At 35.8% G+C, this 23864-nt stretch overlaps 1 protein-coding gene across 9 annotated transcripts; it reads right to left on the reverse strand.

Moving 5' to 3' along the window:
* Positions 1–23819, reverse strand: LOC145621383 (E3 ubiquitin-protein ligase PRT6-like). 9 transcript variants are annotated; one of them, XM_081676123.1, is made up of 19 exons: positions 23420–23819; positions 20874–21983; positions 14824–15932; positions 14480–14620; positions 12408–12651; positions 11614–12315; positions 10905–11099; positions 8607–9238; positions 7308–7359; positions 6591–7233; positions 5248–5456; positions 4633–5165; positions 3808–3912; positions 3640–3706; positions 3395–3472; positions 3102–3170; positions 2906–2991; positions 2683–2786; positions 1–325 (listed from the first exon to the last, which is right to left on the reverse strand). In XM_081676123.1, the coding sequence occupies exons 1-17, from the start codon at positions 23495–23497 to the stop codon at positions 2917–2919; spliced, it is 6042 nt and encodes a 2013-aa protein (XP_081532249.1). In that variant the 5' UTR covers positions 23498–23819; the 3' UTR covers positions 1–325; positions 2683–2786; positions 2906–2916. The 9 variants fall into 9 exon arrangements, with proteins under 9 accessions (XP_081532249.1, XP_081532247.1, XP_081532246.1 ...); XM_081676121.1 differs by having other exon boundaries at positions 1–388; XM_081676120.1 differs by having other exon boundaries at positions 1–388; positions 2683–2796.
* Positions 23820–23864: the final 45 nt, after the last annotated feature.

Below are 23864 nucleotides of genomic sequence, written 5' to 3' on the forward strand. Positions count from 1 at the left end.
GATAAAGAAAATAAAGCGCGCTTAAAGAATCGAAGAGGTTAGAGATCCTTATACATGAACATACTGAAAGTTGTGACTAAAATAACATACTCGACAGCAAGCAGCCAAGCAGATCCTCTTATGCACAATTATTTACATAGAAGCCAAGATTAACATCAATTAAAAATGAACAAAATAATATTAAAAAAAAAATGAGATAACTTTATATGGGAGCATAAAAGCTAGCATATGTAACAAGTCATTTTTTACAACAAACCAACAGTGGCATATATGAGACATTAAATCTAACATCTCTTCACTTGCTGTAATCCTAACTTCCTAAGCCCTGCCACATCGTTGAATCATCCATCAGCATCCATAAAAGTCAAGCTTACGAGTTGCATAAATACTGCAATAGATGATGAAAAAAAAAAAAAAAAAAACTACAAATAAGCAGAAGGTCCCTGTAAAAGGAAAGACAAATAGAACAGTAACAACAAACATCTTCTAAGCTAAAAATGAAGGTTGATTGATATAAATAAATAAATAAATAAATAATAATAAAAAATATTGAATGCGTGCAGCACCATAATACTCATAGATCAATAGTTGATACAAATTTAAAAAATAACAATAATAAAAATAAATATAAAAATAAATAAATTAAAATAAAAAAAAAAATAATAAATAAATAAATAACTAAAAAAGAAGAAGAAGAAGAAGAAGATATGAGGTAGCATACGCTCATTGCAGAAACCGAAATTGAAAGAGCACTAAATAAAACTCCAAAATCCCAGACTAGCAGGCCATCCTCAATAACAGTCGAATCGAGCATCAAAAGGGAAAAAATAAAACTCCCTCCATTACAGAGTTAACTAAATATCTCAATTTGTCTGTTTAAAAACTTAATGCAATATTAGTGTGAACAAAATTTTCCCCAGTATGTGTCTTCATAAATTTTCATCACCGTTTATAGCATTTAGAGATGTGTGACTAGAAGTGAGGGAAAATACATACTTCCTCCTTGGACATTTACACAATTCACACATACCAATCTTTTTGTGATTATGTAAGAACAAATAGTCATAATATAGCAAGTTAATATAATTTTTACAATGATATAATTAAAGATTGTAATGGCTAAACTCTTGCATAAGCAAGCTAGAAACTCTAATGGTGCAATTATTTCCAAAAAAAAAAAAAAAAAAAAATAAAAAATAAAATAAAATAAAAGAGGATGAAGTGTATATGATAAAAAGAAAAGTATGAGACTTGAAGAATCATTACCAAACATATCAACAAAATAACTCATATCTCATTATCATTACCTCCCACCAAACTGGTAGTTTGATGTTTGGATTCGCTTTAACAATTGGAAAACAATCTAACTATAACGTGTAAGAATTACAATCTAACTACCCAATGTCAATTGACAATTACAAGTTCACGTAAGTAAAGTCTAGAGCCAATAGGTTAAGCTATACCAAGGGCTTATAAGTACTGATAAGTAAAATTCAAGTGAGGAGAACGCAATCACACACCCTTGGCTACAGGCCATAAGCCTAAATCACACCCTATTCATAATCAGCAGTTCCTCACCATGACAGAAATTAGTCAACCATCTCAATGTGAGCTTAACATGCTCATTTTTATCGAGCCAGCCTCAGTTAATCTTTATGATTGACGAAATTCGTCAATCTAATGGCATAATTGTAATATTGAAGAACAGTTTCCATGTCACCTTATGAGTGAAGATAACGCTAATTTAACGACCGTTTGTCGTTACTTCACCAACACCACCATTAAAATTCCCTCCATTAAAAAGCTTTCTGCTTCTTCCTCCATTAAAGCTTCCCCGACCTCGACCACCATTGAAGCTTCCTGACCTTAACCACCATTAAATTAAAGCTTCCCCAACCTCGACCACCGTTGAAGCTTCCCCAATCTACACCCACCTTCCCTGATTTTAAACGAAAACCCTATGAATGAAAGATGAAATGAAGGGCATGGTCAACCCCAAAGGGTAAGGGTGACTATGTCCTCCATAGAAGCACCATCAATTGAGCTTGATTTTTGAAAATGTAGAAAAAAAGTGATGTCGGCGGCGAAAGGAGATAAGATAGCAAATGTCAGTGGTTATGATGGTGGTTGTGGTGGTGAAGAAATGAGGTTGAAAATTTTGGAGCTGAACCATTGTTGATGTGAGTTAGAGGAGCGAGGAGAGAGAAAGTACTAGAAAAGAGGAAAAGGGAAGGAAGAAGCTAAACTAACAGACATCCTAGCAAATTTACAAACATATCCCAATTAATTCATTGAATTGTCAATTTTACCTTTATGATTAACATATTATGTCAATCATAAAGATTAACTTGTATTTCCTCATTTTTACCTTCTCTCTTGAAACTAGCATTCAGTGAAGAGGGTTGCCTCATACCACACCCCAAGGCAAGCTTATGTGTCATTTTTGCAAGTAGTAAACTAGCTCATCATCATCTTAACTAACAGATTACAACTACACCTTTTGTAGTTGTTGGACTCGAAACACTAATGATTGCTATTCCCAAGACTCGTGCATTAGGGCATTTGGAACATCTGCTCCCATGAAACATAGCAAATGATTTACGGGCAATTACGACAACTACTACTCAAGATAAACAATAAACAATACAAGATACGGAAATGAAAAAAATGGAAGAACTTTACATGATTGACCAGCACGAGGGCTCTGCAAGTCAAGGGTTTGAGTAGATAAGGACCCTGCGGAATCTTTACATCTCCTGTTCTCCTACTCTTTAATATCATATCATCTACAATGCTCTTGCAGAACACGACACATGTCTGACATTAATCATGAATTTCAGTAAACAAATATAACTCAAAAATTACACAAATCAGGATAGTAATCACACCTAGAGTTTTGAAGTACCATTTTGAGAGTTAAACCATGAAGAAGGTGCCAATTGTGGTTTGACGAAGAACTTTAGAACTTCGATCGAGGCCATGAGAAGCCACCTAAATGAAAAAGTGTTAGTGTGCCAAAAGTTGATATTGAATTGTTGTAATAAGGCATGATGGAAAACTATCAAAGATCAAATAATATATAGTAGACTTTCATCCCTCACCATGTATGTCAAAGCTGCATAACGTTCTTCATTCAGGAACAACGGCTTGCCTCGATGCATTTCAACATCCTGCAAAGTAAAATAGTTCAAAGAGCTAAGATAATGATCACCCAAAAGTCCTCTACATTGCAAATTTCTTGATTTATAATACATACAGCTTATTACAGCCTATTTATCTGAACTAAATGTGCCCAAGATAACATTTGTTTAATCCAAACATCAACATAAAGTGAGTGAATGTATTCCACAAAGAGAAACTATATGAGCAACTTGAGCAAATAAATCTCCAGTACCTCTTCACCATAAGCATCAAGGTAAGGCGAGGGCCAAGGAGCTTGGCGTGCATTTCTCTGAAGCAATATCGTCGTTTTCTATTCACATAGGTAAGAAAATAAGTTAGCAGCCTACACGGCACAAAAAAAAATTGGGCGGGGGGGTGGATAGGCATGGAGTCCATATAAAAAGGAGCAATTCGAAAATAGGAAGACAACTTTAACAATGAATATGTCATAGCGTAGAAAAGTCATGGAACCCCTACCCTGATTAAGAGGAACACCCCAGTCCCAGCACCACAGGATGCTGCATGAGCTTGACATCCACTTTCACTATAGGGAGCAATAATATCAGAAAGCAGCCATAACATAACAGTTTGATATATAAAACTCAAGACTACTGATTCAGTAAGAATGAAAAATAAATACTGGACCTGCAGCAGGACTTCCAGGCTGGAGAGCACAGTCTACCACACAAAAGGCATAAAGCAGGTTCCTCTTGCACAGTTTCACAATTAGGGCATCGAACTTTTATGTACCTGAATGAGAAGGCGTCAATTGATTAAGATCTTTAGCATAAAGCAGAGGTAAACATACACATTGGCATAAACAACAGTTGGATTCAACAGGAAAAACAACTATGATAAAATAAATTAAAAAATTACATAAATACTTAATGCTAATTCAACAGCTGGATTCAACAGGATCACCGATTATGATAAAAGTAAAATACTAGTAGAAAATAACTACATAACGGCATAATACTAGCATAATAGTAATAGCAAGGAAAGAGTTGAAGATGCAGTCACGATCACGGTAACAGTTTTGTAGTAGAAGTGGCTTGTAACGGATGCGGCCAACATGGTGTGTGAAAATTTTCACAATGATGGGTTATAGCCTCATACTACATTGTATTCTAACAACATAATATAACCAAACCTATCACTATATGAGTGGTTAATTTATTTTGGTAATTATTTATTACTTACATAATTAGTTATGTAATTTTGGCCAATGTTGACAAAAGAATAGACATATCAGGGGAAAAAACATTCTGACACGGCAAGTCACCACTATATGATGGGACACACAGCAAGAAAGACGTGTTTTATTGCAGAAGTTCAAGGAATGGCATCTCCAAAATCCGCTACAGAACGACACGAGTTTACTTCAATATTTCCATGAGTACGAGTAAGCAGGGGTTTGTAAATAAAAACAGCAAAAGAAAACTATAATAAAGCAACAAAAAGAAAGGGTACCTCTGCACAAGATCTTGATAAACAACAGGAAGACGCATCAGCTGAAATGGAACAGCTGGAGTTGAATGCAGAACACGCTGAAAACATTGATCTTCAAACTCTTTAGAAAAATGATGAAACCATTTTAACATCATAGAACGTAAACCTCCATCTTTAAGAACAATATCCATCGGAGGAATTCCAAACATGTTGCGTAATTCATTAATCTCATCCCTATCCCCCACAATACCAGTGGCCTCCTGACAATCAGAGATATCTAATGATTTATCAAAGTCGCCAACCCTTGAAAGGGAAGGTGAAAGTGCAGAACACTTCAGAAGTTTCCATAACAACAGACATCTTCGTAGATATGGTAAGCTTAAATTATCAATCACGTCTTTGACATGACAAGAAGGATCAACATATTTTGAAACAAAAAATTTCTTTGCAGCGGCAGATTTTCCAGCTAACTTGGCAATATCAGCAACCAGGCAATCATGGAAGCCTAAATCAGTAACGTTGCATTGTGAATACGAGCAGTAAGTGATTATAGCCTGCAGAGATTAAAAGTATTCAGAGATGAACATGCTGAATCAAAGGTTGCAGCACCTATATTGTTAATTTAAAATATCTTACCTGAATGATAGAAACACCATAAAAGGTATGCACAAGAGATAAGAAACACTCTTTTGATGACAAGAATGGATAGGGCAGGCAAAATAAAATCCACATCAATGTTGAGAAAGGATCATGGATAAGAACAGGATGTGAAGCCTGGTCCCAAAATTGCATGTCAGGATATTCCATCTCCCCATTCGTATGTTTTAATAAATGCAAAAGTTTCCCTGCAAAATCAAACAAATCAGATGAAGCATGTTCATGACATTAGCTCAGTAATTTAAGAACCAGGTTGAGAAAATGAGAGCAGTTAACTTTTCATAAAAGAGCAAGAGAGTTTTAGTAAAGAGTTATATAGATATTTTAATACACTGTCACAAGAGACAAATTGACCACATCAAGTACCATGTACAATGCCTCTCACCATCAGAAGGCGTCAACTTTTAGCTTTTACACAGTACAAAACGAATCATTAGTGAAAAATCTTCAAAGTTACCAGTATCAAGAAACATTACCCCTGCCCCAGGGTCAATATCCTAATTGGTTCTAAAGCTACAAGTTTAAAATCAATGAAGGCAGAATGCAAGCAAAGAAGGGCCATGGGTCAGAAGTAATGAGTAGGCTTAATTAAAATTTAAAATTATACAATACCACCCTAAAATGGGTTGACACTTTTTTTTAAGTTATTGAAATGTCCTGGGAAAAAAAAATATATGTCCATAAGATAATAACGGAACCGTGTAAGAACCACTTCTGCCACAACCATACCTGCACCCCACCCCCCCCCCCCCCCCCCCCAACCCACCAAGCAGATCAGAGAGAGAGAGAGAGCTCCCTCTACCTCAGGGAATAACAGAAGTACAAAATCAAACATCCTTTTGGGAAGATCATCAATAGGATTCAAAGAAAAAGTACTTTCTAAACTAAAAATAAGCAGAAGCCAGATAAAACATCAAAAATCAGACCTAAATCTCCAACAAGGGAAGCACAAACTTGCAGGTAGGTCTGCAAGATATGCAAAGTCCAACTACATGAATTGTAAGCTTTGGTTCTTCCAAGAATTTTAACACTTACAAGGTTATACCCCTTTTATTTTACGACATCCTTAATTCACATGAACACACAACACTAGGCACCACGCCAGCGCTGATTCTTCAGAATAACACAAGAGCAATGCACTTGATTCCAGATACAGTTTTATGATGTAAGAGGGGGGGGGGGGGGGGGGGGGGACAAGTATTCACTGATGATATGATTTATATCAGATAAAATTCCAAAAAGGCAAGGGGAATGCACTCAAGTTTTAAGATGAATACGGAAATGAAAGAAATATACATATAATTTGAAAGGAATTCTCTTACCTTCTCCACTAATACCTTCCCTGCAGCCCTTACCATGGATTGGGCCACAGCAAATGGATTCTGAAAAGAGTTGAAGACCTCTAAATCTTAATAGTAAATCAGGCAAATTTTTGCTTCTAGTACTCTGGATGATTTTAAGCAGCAACGGAAGTATAAACCCACCAGATGAATTAAATTCATCATACAGAGAGCTTAGACCATTTCGTGCATTAAGAGAGCTCTTTCCACAGCGAGCAGCAATTTCTGTTGAGATAAGAGAATATTTGAGAGTGGCCCACATAAGAACAGAAGGGCTCACCCTCCCCGACCTTGAAACTGTATCCTGCTTATCTGGAAAATACATTCCACTTAACAATTGAAAGACAGGTTCAAGATTAGGCCTAATCCTTCGGTTTCTCTGCATCGGCAAAGCCTTAAGTATTTCACCCTTTGAAACAGCAGAAGCGGCAGTTTGTAAAATAGACAAGGTGTATTGAAGCTGCAAGGAACCATTCTCCTTCTTTGACTCAGTCAAAGAACCAAATGGATGCACTGTCGAGATGTTGAAATTCGCAGGCTGCTCCCAAAGTTTATGAGAATCACTTGGCACAGCAGGTAGCGTAGAATTTGCAAGGCGACGACATACTGGACAGAGAAACTCACCCTGTAAAAAAGCGATAAGTGAAAGATAACAGAAATCTGGAGAAAAACAGTACAGAAGATCTTATAAAACTGTACTTGATCTGGATCAACAATATGCCCGCCTTCAAATACCATTCTTCTGATAAGTCTGCATTACAAAATAATCAAAATAGCTGTAAATACTAAATAGACTTGACTAATAGAATAAGAAGATGACCAGATATTAAAGAGAAGAAAACTGTCACCACACAAATATACCATACTCTCACCAACTGTTTCCATGAACTAAAATTGGTTGTGCAATGCACAAACCATAAGGGACAAAAAACGAGTAAAGAAAGAGAACAATGAAACGTACATTTAAAGCACTTCACTAATAAATACAGGTAAAGAGGAGTTGAAATGTGAATGTGTGAGTGTGTGTGCGTGCGTGCACATGTGTGTGTATGTGTATTTGCTACTATAGCCAACCATTGACATATACAGATATACAAACATGAGTTCAGTACAAAATAAGGAAAACCAACTGAAGTTGTCTCCCAATATACATAGTAGATATAACCTTCATGTGGCCAGGTAATACAGCTACATACTACAGAGATTTTTCAAACCAGATCCATAAATCATATCACAAACCCCCAAAAGAAATCAGAGGATAAAAATTGACCACCAAAAGAAGCAAGTGCGGGTTCGTCTCATCTAGATTGGTTGTCACCATCTAGAGGATCACCAATATTGTATACCTCAGACAGAGGGATAGTCAATCCATTGCAGAGTGCAAACAGTCCATTATGAGTCACCCACTGTTGTAATGGCAGCGAATCAGCTATAATGAGGCAGGAGCTGAGGTCCACTTTCTCCTAACATGAAGTGTGGGTTCGTCTCATCTAGAAGGAACTTTTCCAATTGTGCTGACATAATTTATGTTCATTGTACTAATGCCTTGAGCAACAATGGATGCTCTCATTGTAACTGTCCTAATATAAATATAATTCCTCTGTTTCTTTATAGTTGCATCACTTTCCTAAAACGGAAGTTTCAAATTATTTGCATCACTTTCCTTTTTAGTGAATAAACTCTATCTCTCTCCTGTCACATGGGTCCGTTTTTTCACTCTTTATCTCTCATCTCCAAAAGTTGCCTAAGAGTCCGCAGTTTGCAAAGTGATGCAGCTAAATTACGAGAAAGTATAATAAATCATTTTTCCTATATTAATTTTGTTGTTCTTACACAAAAGCATTTTTAAACACGTCTTAGATATAAAATTTCTAACAAGTGAATAAGAAAAAACACAGCAAAAGGTATATTATGCATGAGTTAGAATATTACCAGAAAAATGAAACAGAAGGGGAAAAAAGTAATCACTCAGATAGTTGAACTGTCAGCAGAACTCACCTTTCTTTTAATGATGACAAATAACGATCAAGACATCCTTGATGAACTGCATGGCCACAGGAGGAAACATGAATCCCATCACAATCCAAGGGGCGAAATTCATCATAAGATGAAATCTGCACAGCAGGCTCCACTCTACGGGAAGTGTTGTTTTGCAAAGGATCCCTAGACTCTTTTGTAAGAGAAGCTATATATTTTGCTACCAATGGGGAGTCCCGGTAAGATGAGTTTGCAGCATCCTTACCCGAAGAGGATCCGTCACCATCCCTTATAAAATCAGAATCATGAATAATACTAATCTCTTTGTGAATAGTACAAAATAAATCTTTCTCCAATGATTCAAGGGAATATACAGTGTTATCCTTCTTCTCAGTAGATTTGCCAGGGTTTTTTATTTTTCGAAGATCGGGAAATTGAGACTTGAGGTAATCTGTAAAGGCATGAAGTTCTTCAGGGTGAGCCTGAGCAGCAAACTCATCTACAGCACCTTCTACTAACTGTGCCAACTGAGAAGATGGTAAACTATCCACAGAGCTAGTATTAGCAACCCTAGCCGTATCCAGCCCATCAGACTGCCGGCCTTGTTCCCATGAAGGAGGACCTCTATCAACAAAGTTTACAATCCTAGATTTCTGTTAAATTTTGCCCAAAAAAAAAAAGGAAACCTAAGTATTAGTGTTTTCACCATTATATGGAAGATTATAGATGACAATATCCAATATCTAATACTGTAGCCAGCAACCAATTAGAAAAAAGGGAAAAAAACTAAAATAAAAAATCTAATGCAGGTGTCTAGAAATTGTCATGATAAAAAAAAACTCAGGGAAATTCTCTTTCATATCCCCTTATTTTCTGGACATTAATTTAGATAGCACACGACCCCCGCCCCCCAATAATAATAATAATAACAATAACAATAACAATAATAATAATGATAATAACAATAATATAATGTGAAATGGCCTTGTGCTTTTGTTTAATGTCACACAAGACATTAATATGGCTTTTTATCATATTTGTAGATAGAAAACAATTCCTCAATGCAAACAACCATCACCCCACCCAGCACCCCTTCTCTCTCCTTTATCCCCACCCCATCCCCACTACCATTAACAGTTAACCCACCACACTGCCCCACCTGACCAGCCACCTCTCCTCCCTTTTATCTCCTCTCCATATGCCACCACCCCCATGTCTTCAATTTCTTCTCAACCCTACGCCATCAACTTCACCACCACCACCACAGTTGCCTCCTCCATGCCCATCCCGCCCACCCCACGCAGCCTCTGATAATGTAGCCACAGGAGATGGTGAGGATGTTACTTTCCCAAAAACAGTGAATTTCTTTTCTGCCTTACCCAAATTCACCAACCATTTTCTCTGCCACTCACCATCATTCCACTCTCCTCTGTCACCAGAAAGGTAGAAACACCAGCTGCAGTAGCATAAGTTACCTTTGTTTTTAAGGGGCTGCCAATGAGATTTTCCCAAAAACTTATTAGGATATGCAATAAAAGACTGTAGTCCTGGATTTGAAACAAGTTTGCTAAGGTCAAGGGAAAAAACCGGGTCTGCTGAGGAATGTTTAAATGGCCCTTGACTAATGAGTTCCCTAGACAAATAATCAGCAATCAATATGGATTCTTCGAGATTAACTGGCATCATTGATTAGGAGGACATCCACTAGAACTAGACAATTGCTTAGCTTGGGTTTAACAAATAAATTATTTCCTGGAAGGATAAAGAGAAAGTTTTGGGGCTAATGCATCTCTGGCAGGAAAAATAAAACAAAGAGTGATCTATAATAACACATTGGAAATGGAGCTGTGACAAAAATAAAAGAATCTCGCTAGAAAGATTTCAGTATCAATTAATCTGACAGGGTGTATCCTATAAATATTCCCTCACCCCAGAAGAGGAAAACGAATAAGTAGATAAAACCCGCCTCTCTCTTGATATGCCCAACGTTAGTGGTATAAATGTGGGGTAGGGTGGCCATAATGCTTAAAAGGCACAGCTTACAGAATTGACCCAAAAACATGTAACGACTGTCTCTTTCTTCCTCGTTTTATAATTAAGGAGGACTTGACAGATACTCCAACGTCCTCAACCCCAAAAAGAAGCCAAAAGAGGGAGAAGTAATTTGGAGTTAATTTTCCAACAGGATTTTTGACCCACCCAAGCAAGCCCTTTTGTTAAATTAAATTAATTAATTTGATTTTTAAATAATCCCGTCAAGATATAAATAAAATACTTCTATTACACTTAAAGGAATAAAAGAGGATGAAATCAGCATACCTGAAGCAAAATAAGAAAAGATACTGGGTTTCTAGAATTAGGATCATGACAAAGACAACAGACATGTGTTTCTTCGGAATCTTGTGGTACATTAGAAGCATGCTCATCTTTCTCGAAACTGGCATCATCTGACCCAGCATCAGCTGAAGACTTCAAGGTCGCCAGAAATTTAGATTGCTCAGCTTTCATTTTTGCCTGCGCAGCAAACCAAGGCAAATCATATTATGAAAAACAATCACAACTCACCAGAGACTTTTATTGTAAAGTGATACAAAAAAGTCAAGAGAGTATGTAGGTCTATACAATGATGTATCCAAGTGAAGTTTGTGAAAATAAACGTTAAAACTGAAAGTTGTACAAATTAAAATTGTTGATAAAGCTGACTTTTGTTTCCTGCACTACTTAATCGCCCAATTTCAGCAATCAGCATCTTAACATGCAAAAGTGCTGAAATTGAACTTTTACTGCTCTCCCCCCCCCCCCCTCTTCTTCCCTAAATAAACTACACAATTTTTTTTTAAAAGGTCCCAAAACAAACTCCACATATCTCAATGTAGTAAATTTTTCCCTTTCTTACATTTGTCTTGTATTTAACCTCTCTCTGACCATAATTAAACTTAGTTCATGATTAACTTCATCTCAGTGCCTAACCAGAAGAAAAGTGCAAGTTTATTTAAGGGGAAAAGGAAGAAGAGACATGATGTCTAACCAATATGGCAGCCTGTCGTTCTTTGGCTTTCATCTTCCTCTTCTCAGCGTCAGAAGCTAAATTGCTCACTGTGTCATCAGCTTTATTAACGATTTCAGGAGCAAACTGCTGAAGTTTCGATACGCATTTATAGTCTAGGTCAGCCAATTTCTTCAGCAGAATTTCTACTAGGGAAGAAATTTTGAAGTTCCCTGCTTCTATTGAGCTGACCGTGTTTTCTTTCTTGTGCATCCTCATCAACATGACCAGAAGTGACAGTAAACTCTGATGACTAAATACATCATGCAAATCCACTTCAATTTCCTCAGTTGCAACATCTACAAACAGACTGCACTCCCCACATTGAGTAGATTGATGGCCAGAATTTCTCTCTAAAGAACAAATATCCAGTGCTAGAGAAAGCAAGTGCAGCGCAGTTATAAGTACTCCATCAGGAGCACGTGATTCTGTTGATCTATCTGTACAGACAGCATAAAAGAGGACAGCCCGAATGAGCTGGAGAATAGTCTTGCAGGTAGCTACTCTAGCTATTCCAATCAATGGTTGATAAATATTGGTCCACTTAGGCAATTGAGCACTAAGGGCAGAAACCCCACAAAAACGAGAGTATCTTTCCTCAGCAACCTGCAAGTCTCTAGGGTTCCAACATGGATGGTACAGATCTAGTTCTTTCCAATATGGCATTCGCAGAGAGTACTTTCCCTGAAATACATAGATTATGAGCAAGGATGCGTCAAATATATAGACACAAAACAGAAATAGAAAGGGGAAAAGAACAGGAAGAAAAGGCAAACCTGATTTAGTCCTGATGGATTAGAGTATTGAGCAATTCTATCTAAGACCCCTTGTAATTGATCCAGTTTTGATAGGTCCTTAGGTAGAGACTTCACAAGTTCACTGTGAGTAGCATCGCCAGTTGCAAGCTTGCAAACCAATTCTCTTTGCAGACTCTGAGATGCCGTCAGTCCACAAAATCGCCTCTCTTTGACTATCTGTATTATTAGGGTGAGCAACTCTTGCATTAAAACAGGCTCATACCTGCAAATATGGCAGTAAAAAGTAAGCCAATTTGATTAATAAGAGAAGATAAGCATCATTATTAAGCAACAAAGCATGGGAACAAAACAAGCCTAAACTGAAGCAAAAGACCCAAGTGGAGTCATACATGATGTAAGTCAAGAATAATAAATCATTTTGAAGTTAAGAGGTATAAAAATGTGCTAATCTGATTTATCACTGCAGTATTACTTTTGAAAGCCTTAGTGATACTTGAATAAAGGCTTAGACAGACAACGAATAAAACACATATTCTAACAAAGTTGAAAAGAGTATTGAACAAGCAATAAATTAGCTCAAGATTACAATGGCTTAAATCAAATGTCTCACAGAATTAACCTATATTTCCTTCCATTTTAAAGGTCATTATACAATAGGTTGGTCAGCTGCCTTTGGGATTAAGGATCTACCCGGAAAAAAAAAAAAAAAAAAAAAAAAAAAAAAAAATAAATAAATTCAAGATCCAGCTGTACAGGTAAAAATGCACACATTAATGACTAGCTTCCCTCACTCTTCCCAGGCAGAAGCCTCATTATTGGTATTCAGTAATGACAAATTATGGCAACACAAAGAACAAAACTTTTCACTCAACATGTCGTTTAGTTTCTTCATAATAACTTATGTGGTATAAACGAAACAAGTAATATCCTACTCATGCTCATATTCATTTGAATTAACGGAGCATAAGCCAGAGCTAAAGTTTTGCTCAAGATCGGTTTGTTTAGTAACTATTATGCTCATAAACATCTCCTTTATTAATTGAGTTGAGATCACAAATGAGCTTAGTTCCTAAACATGCTTTGTTTAGTAAAAAAAAAAAAAAAAAGTATTATTCATAAACAAACATTGTGTTTCATGCCTCAAAAGTTATTTAACACATATATACAATAATCAGGTATTTATTTTTATTTATAACAAGATCTTTATCCTACTGCTCATTTAATTTTGGAAAATTTCCTTTGATGCAAATATATTATGGAAAAACACATCTACATATGATTATATCTAAAAATGATAGTAGTATAATCATTCAATTTTATTTTTTTATTGAAAACTAATGAACTCTCTTAACAAAAGTAAACAAGCTATTTCATAAACATTAACAAACGAATAGTTCATGAACGCATATTAAAACAAGTTGTTCATGAACATATATAAACAAGTATTTCTTAGTTTACGGGGTCCCAAGGCCAAAGTAGGCAAAATTAGCCTACAGAACCCGTTATTAGACGAGCTTTTAATATGTTCAAGTTCAGCGCGCTTACTAGATAAACGAACATAAACAAGATTTAGCTGAACTCATGTTGTTCACTAAGAGTTTTGAGACTAGCTATCAGCTCATTTACACCCCCCATGTTAACAGAGATAATCAGATAATCCTTAAACAGTAATATAGTTCGTCAACACAAAAGACCAAATTTTTGTTTACTAGATAAACAAACATCAAGATTTAGCTGAACTCAAGCATTCGCTAAGAGTTTTGAGCTCTCAGCTCATTTTTACAATTACGTATACAACAAAAGGGGTATGCAAGCAATTGCACCAAACGTCATATAATTATAGCAGGCTTAGCCACACAGGCTGTGTTCATTTCACCTGAAAACACCTTGTCTGGAATTACCTAGGTTCTAAAATTATTTCATGAAACTTTATTTATCAGATGAAAAGAAAAAGGCCTTTATCATTTAGTTGTATAAGAAGAATCTCTAGACATAAAGGGATAATTAAAAAGCACAAGTTCATTAACATTTCCAAAGAAGTGCTTCAGAAAATAAAAAAAATCTCTACGAGGTTTGAGGAGATGACATACTCACTAGAACGCTTGAGATCCAAGGCGAGGTAATTGGACAGATGAAACCGTTCTAAGATTCTTCTTACATATAGATCAGCTGGAGCAAATGCAGCACATAGCTGCAGTAAAAATAGATCAAGCTCCAGCTCATGATCAGACCTGCAAACAAAGAAGGGAATTTTTGACAAACAAATGAGCAAGCAGTGGCAACACACAATTCCTACATATACATGCACAATACTTGTCTGCCTATATACTGATATGCATACACTCTCACAGCCAAACCCAGCAACTTATGCAAGGAAACACCGTATCAAGAATTAATGTATAGTGTTAGATAGCTTGATAACTATAAAACATACCAGCGAATAGAACGATACCAGTTGAAACACAATATTGCAGCATCACCATTTTTCCTCCACATCCCAGCACGAACCTGGGAACAAAATACCCTGCTTTGCAGTGGATGCTCCATCATGAAAGAAGAAAATCCATAGGGATGACAGCCTCTAAGTAATTTTCGGAAGAAATCAAGGTGATCAGATGATAAAGGATTCAGATAACTGAAGTCACCCTTATCTGTCAGTACAAATTCACCATAATAGTGCCTAAGAGCCTCCTTCAAAATTAAAGACAGTAATCCATGCAAGGGCATATGTAATGATATCTCTTGTGAACTTACATCATAATCAATATCTGGCCAATCAGATAAACTCAACAAAGACAAGGCATCTTTATCAACAGATGTTCCTGTTTCCATATTACTCACATCCTTTTCAATATCCCCAGTGTCCATTGGACAGGCACTTATCACCGAGGGGCCTTCAGATAGGCCTGAAACAAATGTTCCCCTCTTGATACTCAACAAGGCTTCCTTGAACGCTGATAATTTGCAACATGAAATGTCACTGCTAACATGAGATACAACACTACTCCCTGCCAACCAACCGTCAATAGCCTTTGTTGATTCACATGTCAACTGCAAGACAGCAGGTATGACTACAAAATTACGAGTAACATCAAACTTCTGTGATGAAGATTCTGATGTACTATTGTCAGCTGCTGAGCTGCAGATGGAGCTTTCTTCAGAAAGTCTACCAACTTTAGCATGTCTCTGACTATATCCATCATCAGTATCTAATTTTTCTTTATCAACAGAAGCCTCCTTATCCATATCTTCACTATCAGCAGCAGAGAAAGCACTCTTCACTAGAAGCAAATGAATGCTAGCAATAGAGTTGCACACAATAAAAGGCAGGTGTGTATTATCAGGATCTTCTTCAATGTGGATGCTAGTCTCTCGCTTTTGAGGGTTCATGCCTTGCATTAAAGACAAGATCTGCAACCAAACTTTGACAATGTCTGGTCGTTCATGTGTCACATACTTGGCTACCACAGAATGACTTACAACAAACTTTATGTCATCCATCACACGGCTAAATGTATCAAACACACCAACCCACTTGTTAAACTGCATAAAATTTCCAAACGCATGAGAATGCAAAAATGTAAAGCAATGTCTACTAGCTGGTTTTTATAATATATATATATATATAACATCCCTCAAGAAAACAAAGATATTGAGAGATGCAGAACATTCAGGCAATTAACTGACAAAAAAACACATTATTACTTTTAAAAAGCCATATACTCACCCAGCTAAGCAAAACCCCATCCTTTAAAGACAGAGATTCCAGGCATATTTTTCCTTTCTTCATCTCCTGTCTTTTTTTTTTTTTTTTCTCTAGATTTTTATATCATTTCTTTCTTCTTATCAGCCTATTTTCTTCTCCTTAACTTTTCCGATTTTGCTTCTCCTCTCTTCTGTTTTCCAGTTTTTATCTTCTTTCCTGCTTCTACTTCTATTTGTATATTTTACTACCTTTTTTTGTCCTACTCGCTTTCCATTTATGGTTATTGTTTTTTAAGTTCTACTCACTTTACTTTATCCCATCGCTGGCACACTTCTTTCACCATCATACCCATCTTACACCTCAATAATTACACCTTCTCAAACTTACTCTCTTACTTTATCTAACACTAACCCACCATTTTACACCCTCTCCTTCTTAGGCTCCATTCACTTCACCTTAAAAAAAATATTCAAGAAAACAATTTCACTTCTGAAAAAATAAGGGAGGTTCACTAAAAATAATTTAAGTTCGGTAAAATCATTTCAGTTTAGTAAAATAAATAACTCTAACGAAGAAAAATAATAGAAATCGGTAAAAATAATTTAAGTTTAATAAAATTAATTTCAATTCAGTAAAAATAATTTCTATTTAGCAAAATAAGGTGAAGAAGAACAGGGCCTTACTTTTTACACTCTATTTCTTACTTTATCTTATACCCACCGAATTTTCACTCTCTAACTTTTTCTAACGACCACTCATCATTTTCATAGGTTTTTTAAACTACTTATCTACAGTAAATTAGTCAAACGAAATAATCAAGTGGTAGTACTTTTTTTCTTTTTTGCCACTACTTCTCTTTTTCTTTTCCGCAATTTATATCAAGAAAAATTGTACATAGCCACCCGTTTAAACACCTATTTTAGATTTAACCACACGTTTCTTTTTTAAAAAAATTATCACCAATACAATTAAAAAAGTCGATTTGAACACCCATTGCCTAGCCCTTTTTAAAAATTTTCTCACCTCTTTACACCTCTATTTCCATGATTTCTCCTTAATTCACTACTAAATCCCCCTACTTTAACCTCCATGGAATTCACTCAACCTCCAACATTAGATCTTCTTGTCAATTCCTTCAATCTCCCATACATTAATGAAATTGATCTCTCTCTCTCTCTCTCTCTCTCTCTCTCTCTCTCTCTCTCACTAACCTAAGACGGGGAGATTTAATCTCATCAAAACTCTAGAAATGTCAAAGAACAAAAGCGCTAAAAGTAATTTTATTTTAAATGGGAGAAATAGGAAGTGTGATATTTTGGGTTGTGATGGTTTGGATGTTTCAGGGAACTTTTGTGTGTTGAAGCAGAAGCAACAGAGAGAAGATAAATTAGGACAGCTGACAGCATCATCATCATCATTAGAACTGCAATAATCAGTAATTGCAACATTAGAGCGGCGACAGAAATTTGGGGTGTACGGCAGCGGCAATGGTAGTAGAGGTGATTCATTGGCAGCACGCATTGCAGGGAGTTTGAGTTTGTATTCATTGTTGGAGAATCATGTGCAATCCAATTATAAGGGCCTTGTTTGGCATCGTTTTTCGTTTTCAGTTTTATTGAAACCAAAAACCAAAAACAAGAAACAAGAAAAAGGTTTTTTCACTTTTCTGTTTTATCATAATTTTAATAAGTTTGATTAATTTTTAATTCATTATATGACATGTATCATATGATTTTGAAAAACAAAAAACCAGAGCAATGCCAAACGAACCCTAGTTTAATTGTTATTGAAAATGTGGTGAATTGCTCCTTTAATTGCTTAGTTGTTGAGTGAAGTAGTCAATTTGAGTGGTAAGAGAAATTAGGGTTTATGTAAATGAAATTGGGGATTTCTTAAAGTTCAACTATTACTGCAAAGTAATAATATTTATTAGGTTTTATATGTTTAATCAGTGTTTGGCAATTTTGCTAGCGGAAAGTGGAAATAGTGGAAAAAGGGACAGTTTTTATAAAAGTGGGCCCCACAGCCGGAAACATGACCGGAATTTTACAAATGATGATGAAATGTAACTTTTTTAATTGAAAGGGAGGTATTAAAATAAATAAATAAATAAATACAGGTGGATAAATCAAATGGTGGTATTATGAGGAGTGGTAAAATACAAAAGTTCCTTTGTATTAGCTTAAATCCTATTGATTTATTAAGATGCATGACGAATCCAAAACATCTTCCACAATTTATCAGATTTGAATCCGGCTAGCAAGTGGGAAGTCAAGCCACAACATAGAAAAAGATAATTTGGCATTATAGAACTTGTGTTGATGTGACAAAGGGAGGGGCACATCTATTAAAGCAATTCTTTGTAGAAGCCTAGAAGGTTTCATATCCCGAGCATGTGAGGGAGGAGGTGAAATTCTTTATGTTTTAAAATGCTTAACGGCTTAAGCTAAAGTTAATTCTTAATAATGCCAAGATATAAAAATATGATGTTGATGACATTTGATGAGGAAGAGGTGGATTGTGTAACATTGAACTCGACAGAGGGGGTAGCTTGGGTCAAATAAGAGGCAAACCCGTTGGATGTAAAGGGGCTTAGAGCCGTGAATTTGTTACTAATCCCAAAGATACATTGATACAAAGAAAGAAAAGAAATGGCATCTTTGGAGTATGTGATAACCACTTAAATTAAAAATGGTAGTTTGCTGGTTTTTGCATTTAATGCAGCTACTTCTGATATTTTTGGAGCGATAAACAAAACAAATGATAATATGGTCCCAGATTAAAGCCAATAAGTACGCATGAGTTAAGAAATTTTCTAATGTTAAAATATAGATGACACTAAAAACAACTAGAGGAGCAAAAATAGTGGGCAACAACTGGTTGTAAAATTTAAACGACAAATGATGTAATTAGATAGTCCAAAAAGATATTTTAAACTTTCTCAACTTTGGCTTGATGTTTGAGAACATTGGATTACTTCCAAAGGTCAAAAAGGCTTGAAAGAAGAAAGGCTTGAGAACATAAGCGGGATGCTTTCAATTGGCCAAATGAAGTGTAGGGGAACAAAGTAGCAACCTTATATTGAGAGTATATATATAGCAATAGTTCTATGTATAACATGATGAGTAAGGGTAATACTGTAATAGTATTCAATGAACAAATTAGAATTTTTATAAAAAAAAAACAGTTTGGATCATATTGGAAAAATTAAAGTTATGGTTCGTTTGGCATCACTGTGATCTTTTGTTTTTTGGTTTCTTGTATTTTAAAATCATATGATATATGTCATATAATGAATCAAAAATTAGTCTAACTTATTAAAATCATAAAATTTTGAAAACTGATAATAGAAAAGTGAAAACACCTTTTTCTTGTTTCCTGTTTTTGGTTTTTTGTGTTATACATATAAATATATATAAAAAAAATATATATATAAAAAAAATAAATAAATAAAAATAAAAACAAAAAACAATGCCAAACAAGCCCTTAGATTTTCGGTTTGGATTCGATTTTGGCCAAACCGAATTTTAGGGCCAAATATATAAGCTCATCTCACCCTTTCACATAGACCCTTCAAGCCTTTAATATATAAACTAAATACAACCCTAACCCCCATTCTTAGTCTCTCTCTCCTCTATCAGTCATACACTCATACTCCACTTCCTCACTCTTCTCTCCTCTCTCACTATTTCTCCCCTGTGATCTCACGTAACCTCTCTCTCTCTCCCTCTCTCTATGAGCTTCAATCTGAATGGATAAAACACCAAATTAGTATTTGGTTGCCGATGACTTTGTTGTTCATTAGGTTCATCCTTTTCTCCTCTTACACGCCGTGTTTCAAAGGGTTTCTGATGAGCTAGAGGTGTAAATAAGGAAGCAAGCAACAAGCCAACAAGATCTACTAAACTATTAAACAAGTTAAAATTGTTAAAATTAAAATTATTTTTTAAAAAAGAAATATGTTAAAATTGAAATTAAAAATCTAACCAATCATAATGTGACATGTGTCTTTCCTTAACCTATTAAAAAAGTTACCGGTTTTTTATCCTATTTTTTGAAGATGATGTGCAAAGGTCATTTTATTGGGGATTATCAAAAGGTGGTTTTATTTATGACAAACCCAGCAAAGATTATAATATTCGTCAATTTTTCCTATTTTATTTTCAAAAGCAAATTGGTGATCTTGCTTTGGATCTCTTACTCTTTAACTCGCAGCCACAAAATTTATTCCATGAAAGTTCTTAGCCTCACTTGTAGTGCTACTATCTAGAGGAACTAAGGGTTTTTCAACTTGTAAGTAGTTTTAAATTTTAATAATTTAATTTTCAATATCATATTACTTTATTAGAAGATTTAGCTAATAAGATTTAATAATAATGGCTTTATACCAAACATAGGAATCTATTGGCACAAGATACATTTAATGAAACATATCCTGATGAGCTTTCAATGCTTAACTTCCCCTGTCCCCAAAAATAAAAGAGTTTAAATCTAATTATACAAAAAAGCTAGCATGGCCATTATTCTACACTAAATAAACCAGGCTAATATGACGATGCATATTGTAGGAATATACTGCCTTTCCATTATGATTGCCATAGTTTATATACAAAGCACCTAGTGAAATATACCTAAACCTAGGGAAGGACTATACTAAAGATAGTAAATGCATCATAATAATTACATAGCTAATACACCCCCGCAGTCGTAGCGGGAGGTAATCGGACGCTAAGGCTGGCACAAAACTCAAAAAATCTAATATACTAAAGGCAAATTACCTGAAACTGACCATCTTCTCCACAGCAAGAAAAGACAATTTCACCCAGACATTCCAGAAGCATAGCCAAAAGATTCCGTTCTCTAACAAGGTATGGTATTAGCGTTGGCACAGTTAAAATTTGCACAGAAAATGTTGAGATCAGAGGGTATTTCTTAAGAACATTATCACTCGATGTCCTTAGAACCTCGGCCACGGGAGCAGGGTAATAATCAACGAATGCCTTAGCAAACTCAAGCTTAAATATAGGTTCAGCCAGAAGTTTCAATAGCAACTCATGCAACTTCTTTGTGGCATCAACACCTAAGAACCTTTCAGCTCTTGCCAACATATATAGTAAATCAACTGTGTCACTCAACCTCTTAGAAACAAAACTCAGCAAACTTTCACTTTGATTGCAAAAATCAAGAAGCATCTCCACCACAACATAGGAAAACGCATTAGCTACTATTCTTGGCTCGGTGTCATGTTTGCTGACTGAATCCCCTCTCAACATGTTTTCGACAACTGATAATTTACCTTTCCAACACCTGAGAAGAAGATCTAATGCTGGTCCAACTAAATTGCCAATCTCATCTGGGAGAGGTTGTATTTGTTCTGCGCCTTTGTGCTTTGAACAGAAGCCCTCTCGTTTCCAGGCAGTCTCATCACCACAATCACAGCAACCCCCTCCAGTATATATGATTGAATAGTCATGATTCTCATGATTTCCATTCTGGAAACATGGAACACAGATGGCACAGGTTGGATCATGCTCACATGTTTTGCAACGAAATGCTAGATCATTCCTCCCCCAAACAGAACCACACACACCACGCTGACCAACATTCAAACTAGCCAGGTTTTTCAGAACAATACTCGGTTCATGCTCAAACATCAACCATTTTAGCCAAATCATGCTTTCGTAATAGACATCTTTCAAATTGGGATGATCCAGAGCCTTCTTAGACCCAAATTTCTTTTCACCAACCACTCCTTCAATATCTGTGTCAGTAGGCAAAATGGCTGAGACTATATCAGGCAACAGGTGCTTGTTGAATTTTATAAAACGAACCAAACCAGGCTGAAGATCTTTAAGATACTCATCAGGAATTCCAATTGTTGCCAGTCTCTGTCACAGAAGACAATAACAATTTTAAAGAATGCAAAATCGAGATGAGCGTACAAAAATACTAGACAGGAAGTTGTGTGTGAGCAATTGTGTGCAAGTAATTGTGCCAGAGATAATTTGATGTTTTCTTTTAAACAGAGCTGAATATGTCACAATAGCACATCTTTCTTGGGTGTGAAATACAGAAATAGTAGTTCAATTGATGTTCTTCAAATTTGACGAGCACGAGCAAATACCAGCTTAGGTATAGGTATGCATGTGTTGCATAAAACCTATGACACTCGGCGTTTGTGGATCATTATTGAGTGTTGTGCCAATGGCTTGATAGAGAGAAATTCAAAGCACAAGAATTTCATGTTGACACTCATGGGATATAGTTGCCTATTTGGTTTCTTTGAAGTTCTCATGCATCAAAGACTTTCTCATCATAGTGCGATTAGCACTCCCCCTTTCACTCTTACCTAATCCTCTTTAAGGTAACATTACTACATCATCGCTTAGGGGAAATCTTTTCACTATCTTTGTTTAAACAAATATATTTTTGATAAAAGGTTTTATGGAAGACACTCTTTCCTAACATCTCCAAGCTCCGCCCCATTCTAATTGCAAATTTAGCTTTAGTACCCACATAGAGCTTTTTGCATCTATTGTGTAGGACATTAAAGTGTGTCCAAGTGTCAAACATGACTAGCATATGAAATTATGTCTAACATACCTAAGAATCAATCCCAAGGTTCTATCTAAAATGCGTGAGAAGAAACATGCACCGAAAAGCACCAAAATTTGGACACAAGACAAACTGCCACATCATTTCAGTAAAAATATCCTCAGCATTGTCGCTGATCATGGTACATAAAACAACCAGACCGCGTTTCATTCTAAAATCTCACTACAACATCATTGACTGCCAGAATGTTAGATCATGTTCGTAAGCAAGTGCACGATTACAATCAGCCCTACATATCAACTACACCGCCTTGATTCCTTACTTATTGATACAAACTCTAACTTATGTCAACAGACGTGTCGAGTAGAGAATCCAATGGCAATTATGTAAGCAAGCTAAAAAAATACTTTCCATTATATCAACAAATGTCAGTGAAACTGAAAGCCACAACCTTTGACGCCAATAAATGACGGTTCAGCACGATACTTGCAGCCAGCAAAACAGCTAAATATATGCTAATTAATTACAAAATCACTCCTCAAATTCAATAATAAAATCAACTTCAAATTCCATAATTAATTAAATTAGGTATGACTAACTATAGAATTATTCCAAAATGTACTTTAATAATACAAATTTAAAAAATACCCCAAAGTCTGACCAAAAAAGCGCAACATTATCATACCATTTACAAAAATAATTGAATTTTTGAACCAATTCATCCAATTAATAAAACCAAAAATACAAAAAGTGGAAGAAAAAGCAATACCTGAATAATCCGATGACGAGGAGAAAGAGACGGCGACGAAGACGAAGACGAAGACGGCGAAGGCGAATCGATGTCCATTTTGAGAAGCTTAAGTAGCCAATCAACACAGCGACAACAGTTGCCGGATCGACAAGTTTCGGAGCCGTCACTACCCAGTATTGATGATTGCTTTTACTCCAAACATCCAATTTCCGACAAGATTCGCCGGTGACAGAGATTGTCGCCGACAACAACAACAACCGTATGCGGTGGTTGTAGTAAAAATGAAGATGGATTGATAATGATGATGTTGATGTTATTGATGATGATATTTTTGCAGGTTAAGAGAAACTAAGGAAAGAGAGAAATGTTTGTGGGAGTTGAACGAATCTTCATTTTCGGGTTTCTCTGGATTTTTGTATTTGTGGGTTGTGGTGGGTTGGGTCCTTCTAGGAGGATTTTTGTA

Source organism: Chenopodium album, chromosome 27, assembly GCF_948465745.1.
Source record: "Chenopodium album chromosome 27, dcCheAlbu1.1, whole genome shotgun sequence".
In the NCBI taxonomy this organism is placed as follows: Eukaryota; Viridiplantae; Streptophyta; class Magnoliopsida; order Caryophyllales; family Amaranthaceae; genus Chenopodium; species Chenopodium album.

What these genes read in the sequence shown, in the direction of transcription:
- LOC145621383 (XM_081676123.1), bottom strand. Translation starts at nt 23,497, where the DNA reads ATGGACATCGATTCGCCTTCGCCGTCTTCGTCTTCGTCTTCGTCGCCG. An exon ending in GATCTCAAGCGTTCTAGTGA is followed by an intron (nt 12,652 to 14,479) that starts GTATGTCATCTC and finishes CCATATTTGCAG; the next exon opens with GTATGAGCCTGTTTTAATGC. An exon ending in ATGCAGCTTTGACATACATG is followed by an intron (nt 2,992 to 3,101) that starts GTGAGGGATGAA and finishes TTTTTCATTTAG; the next exon opens with GTGGCTTCTCATGGCCTCGA.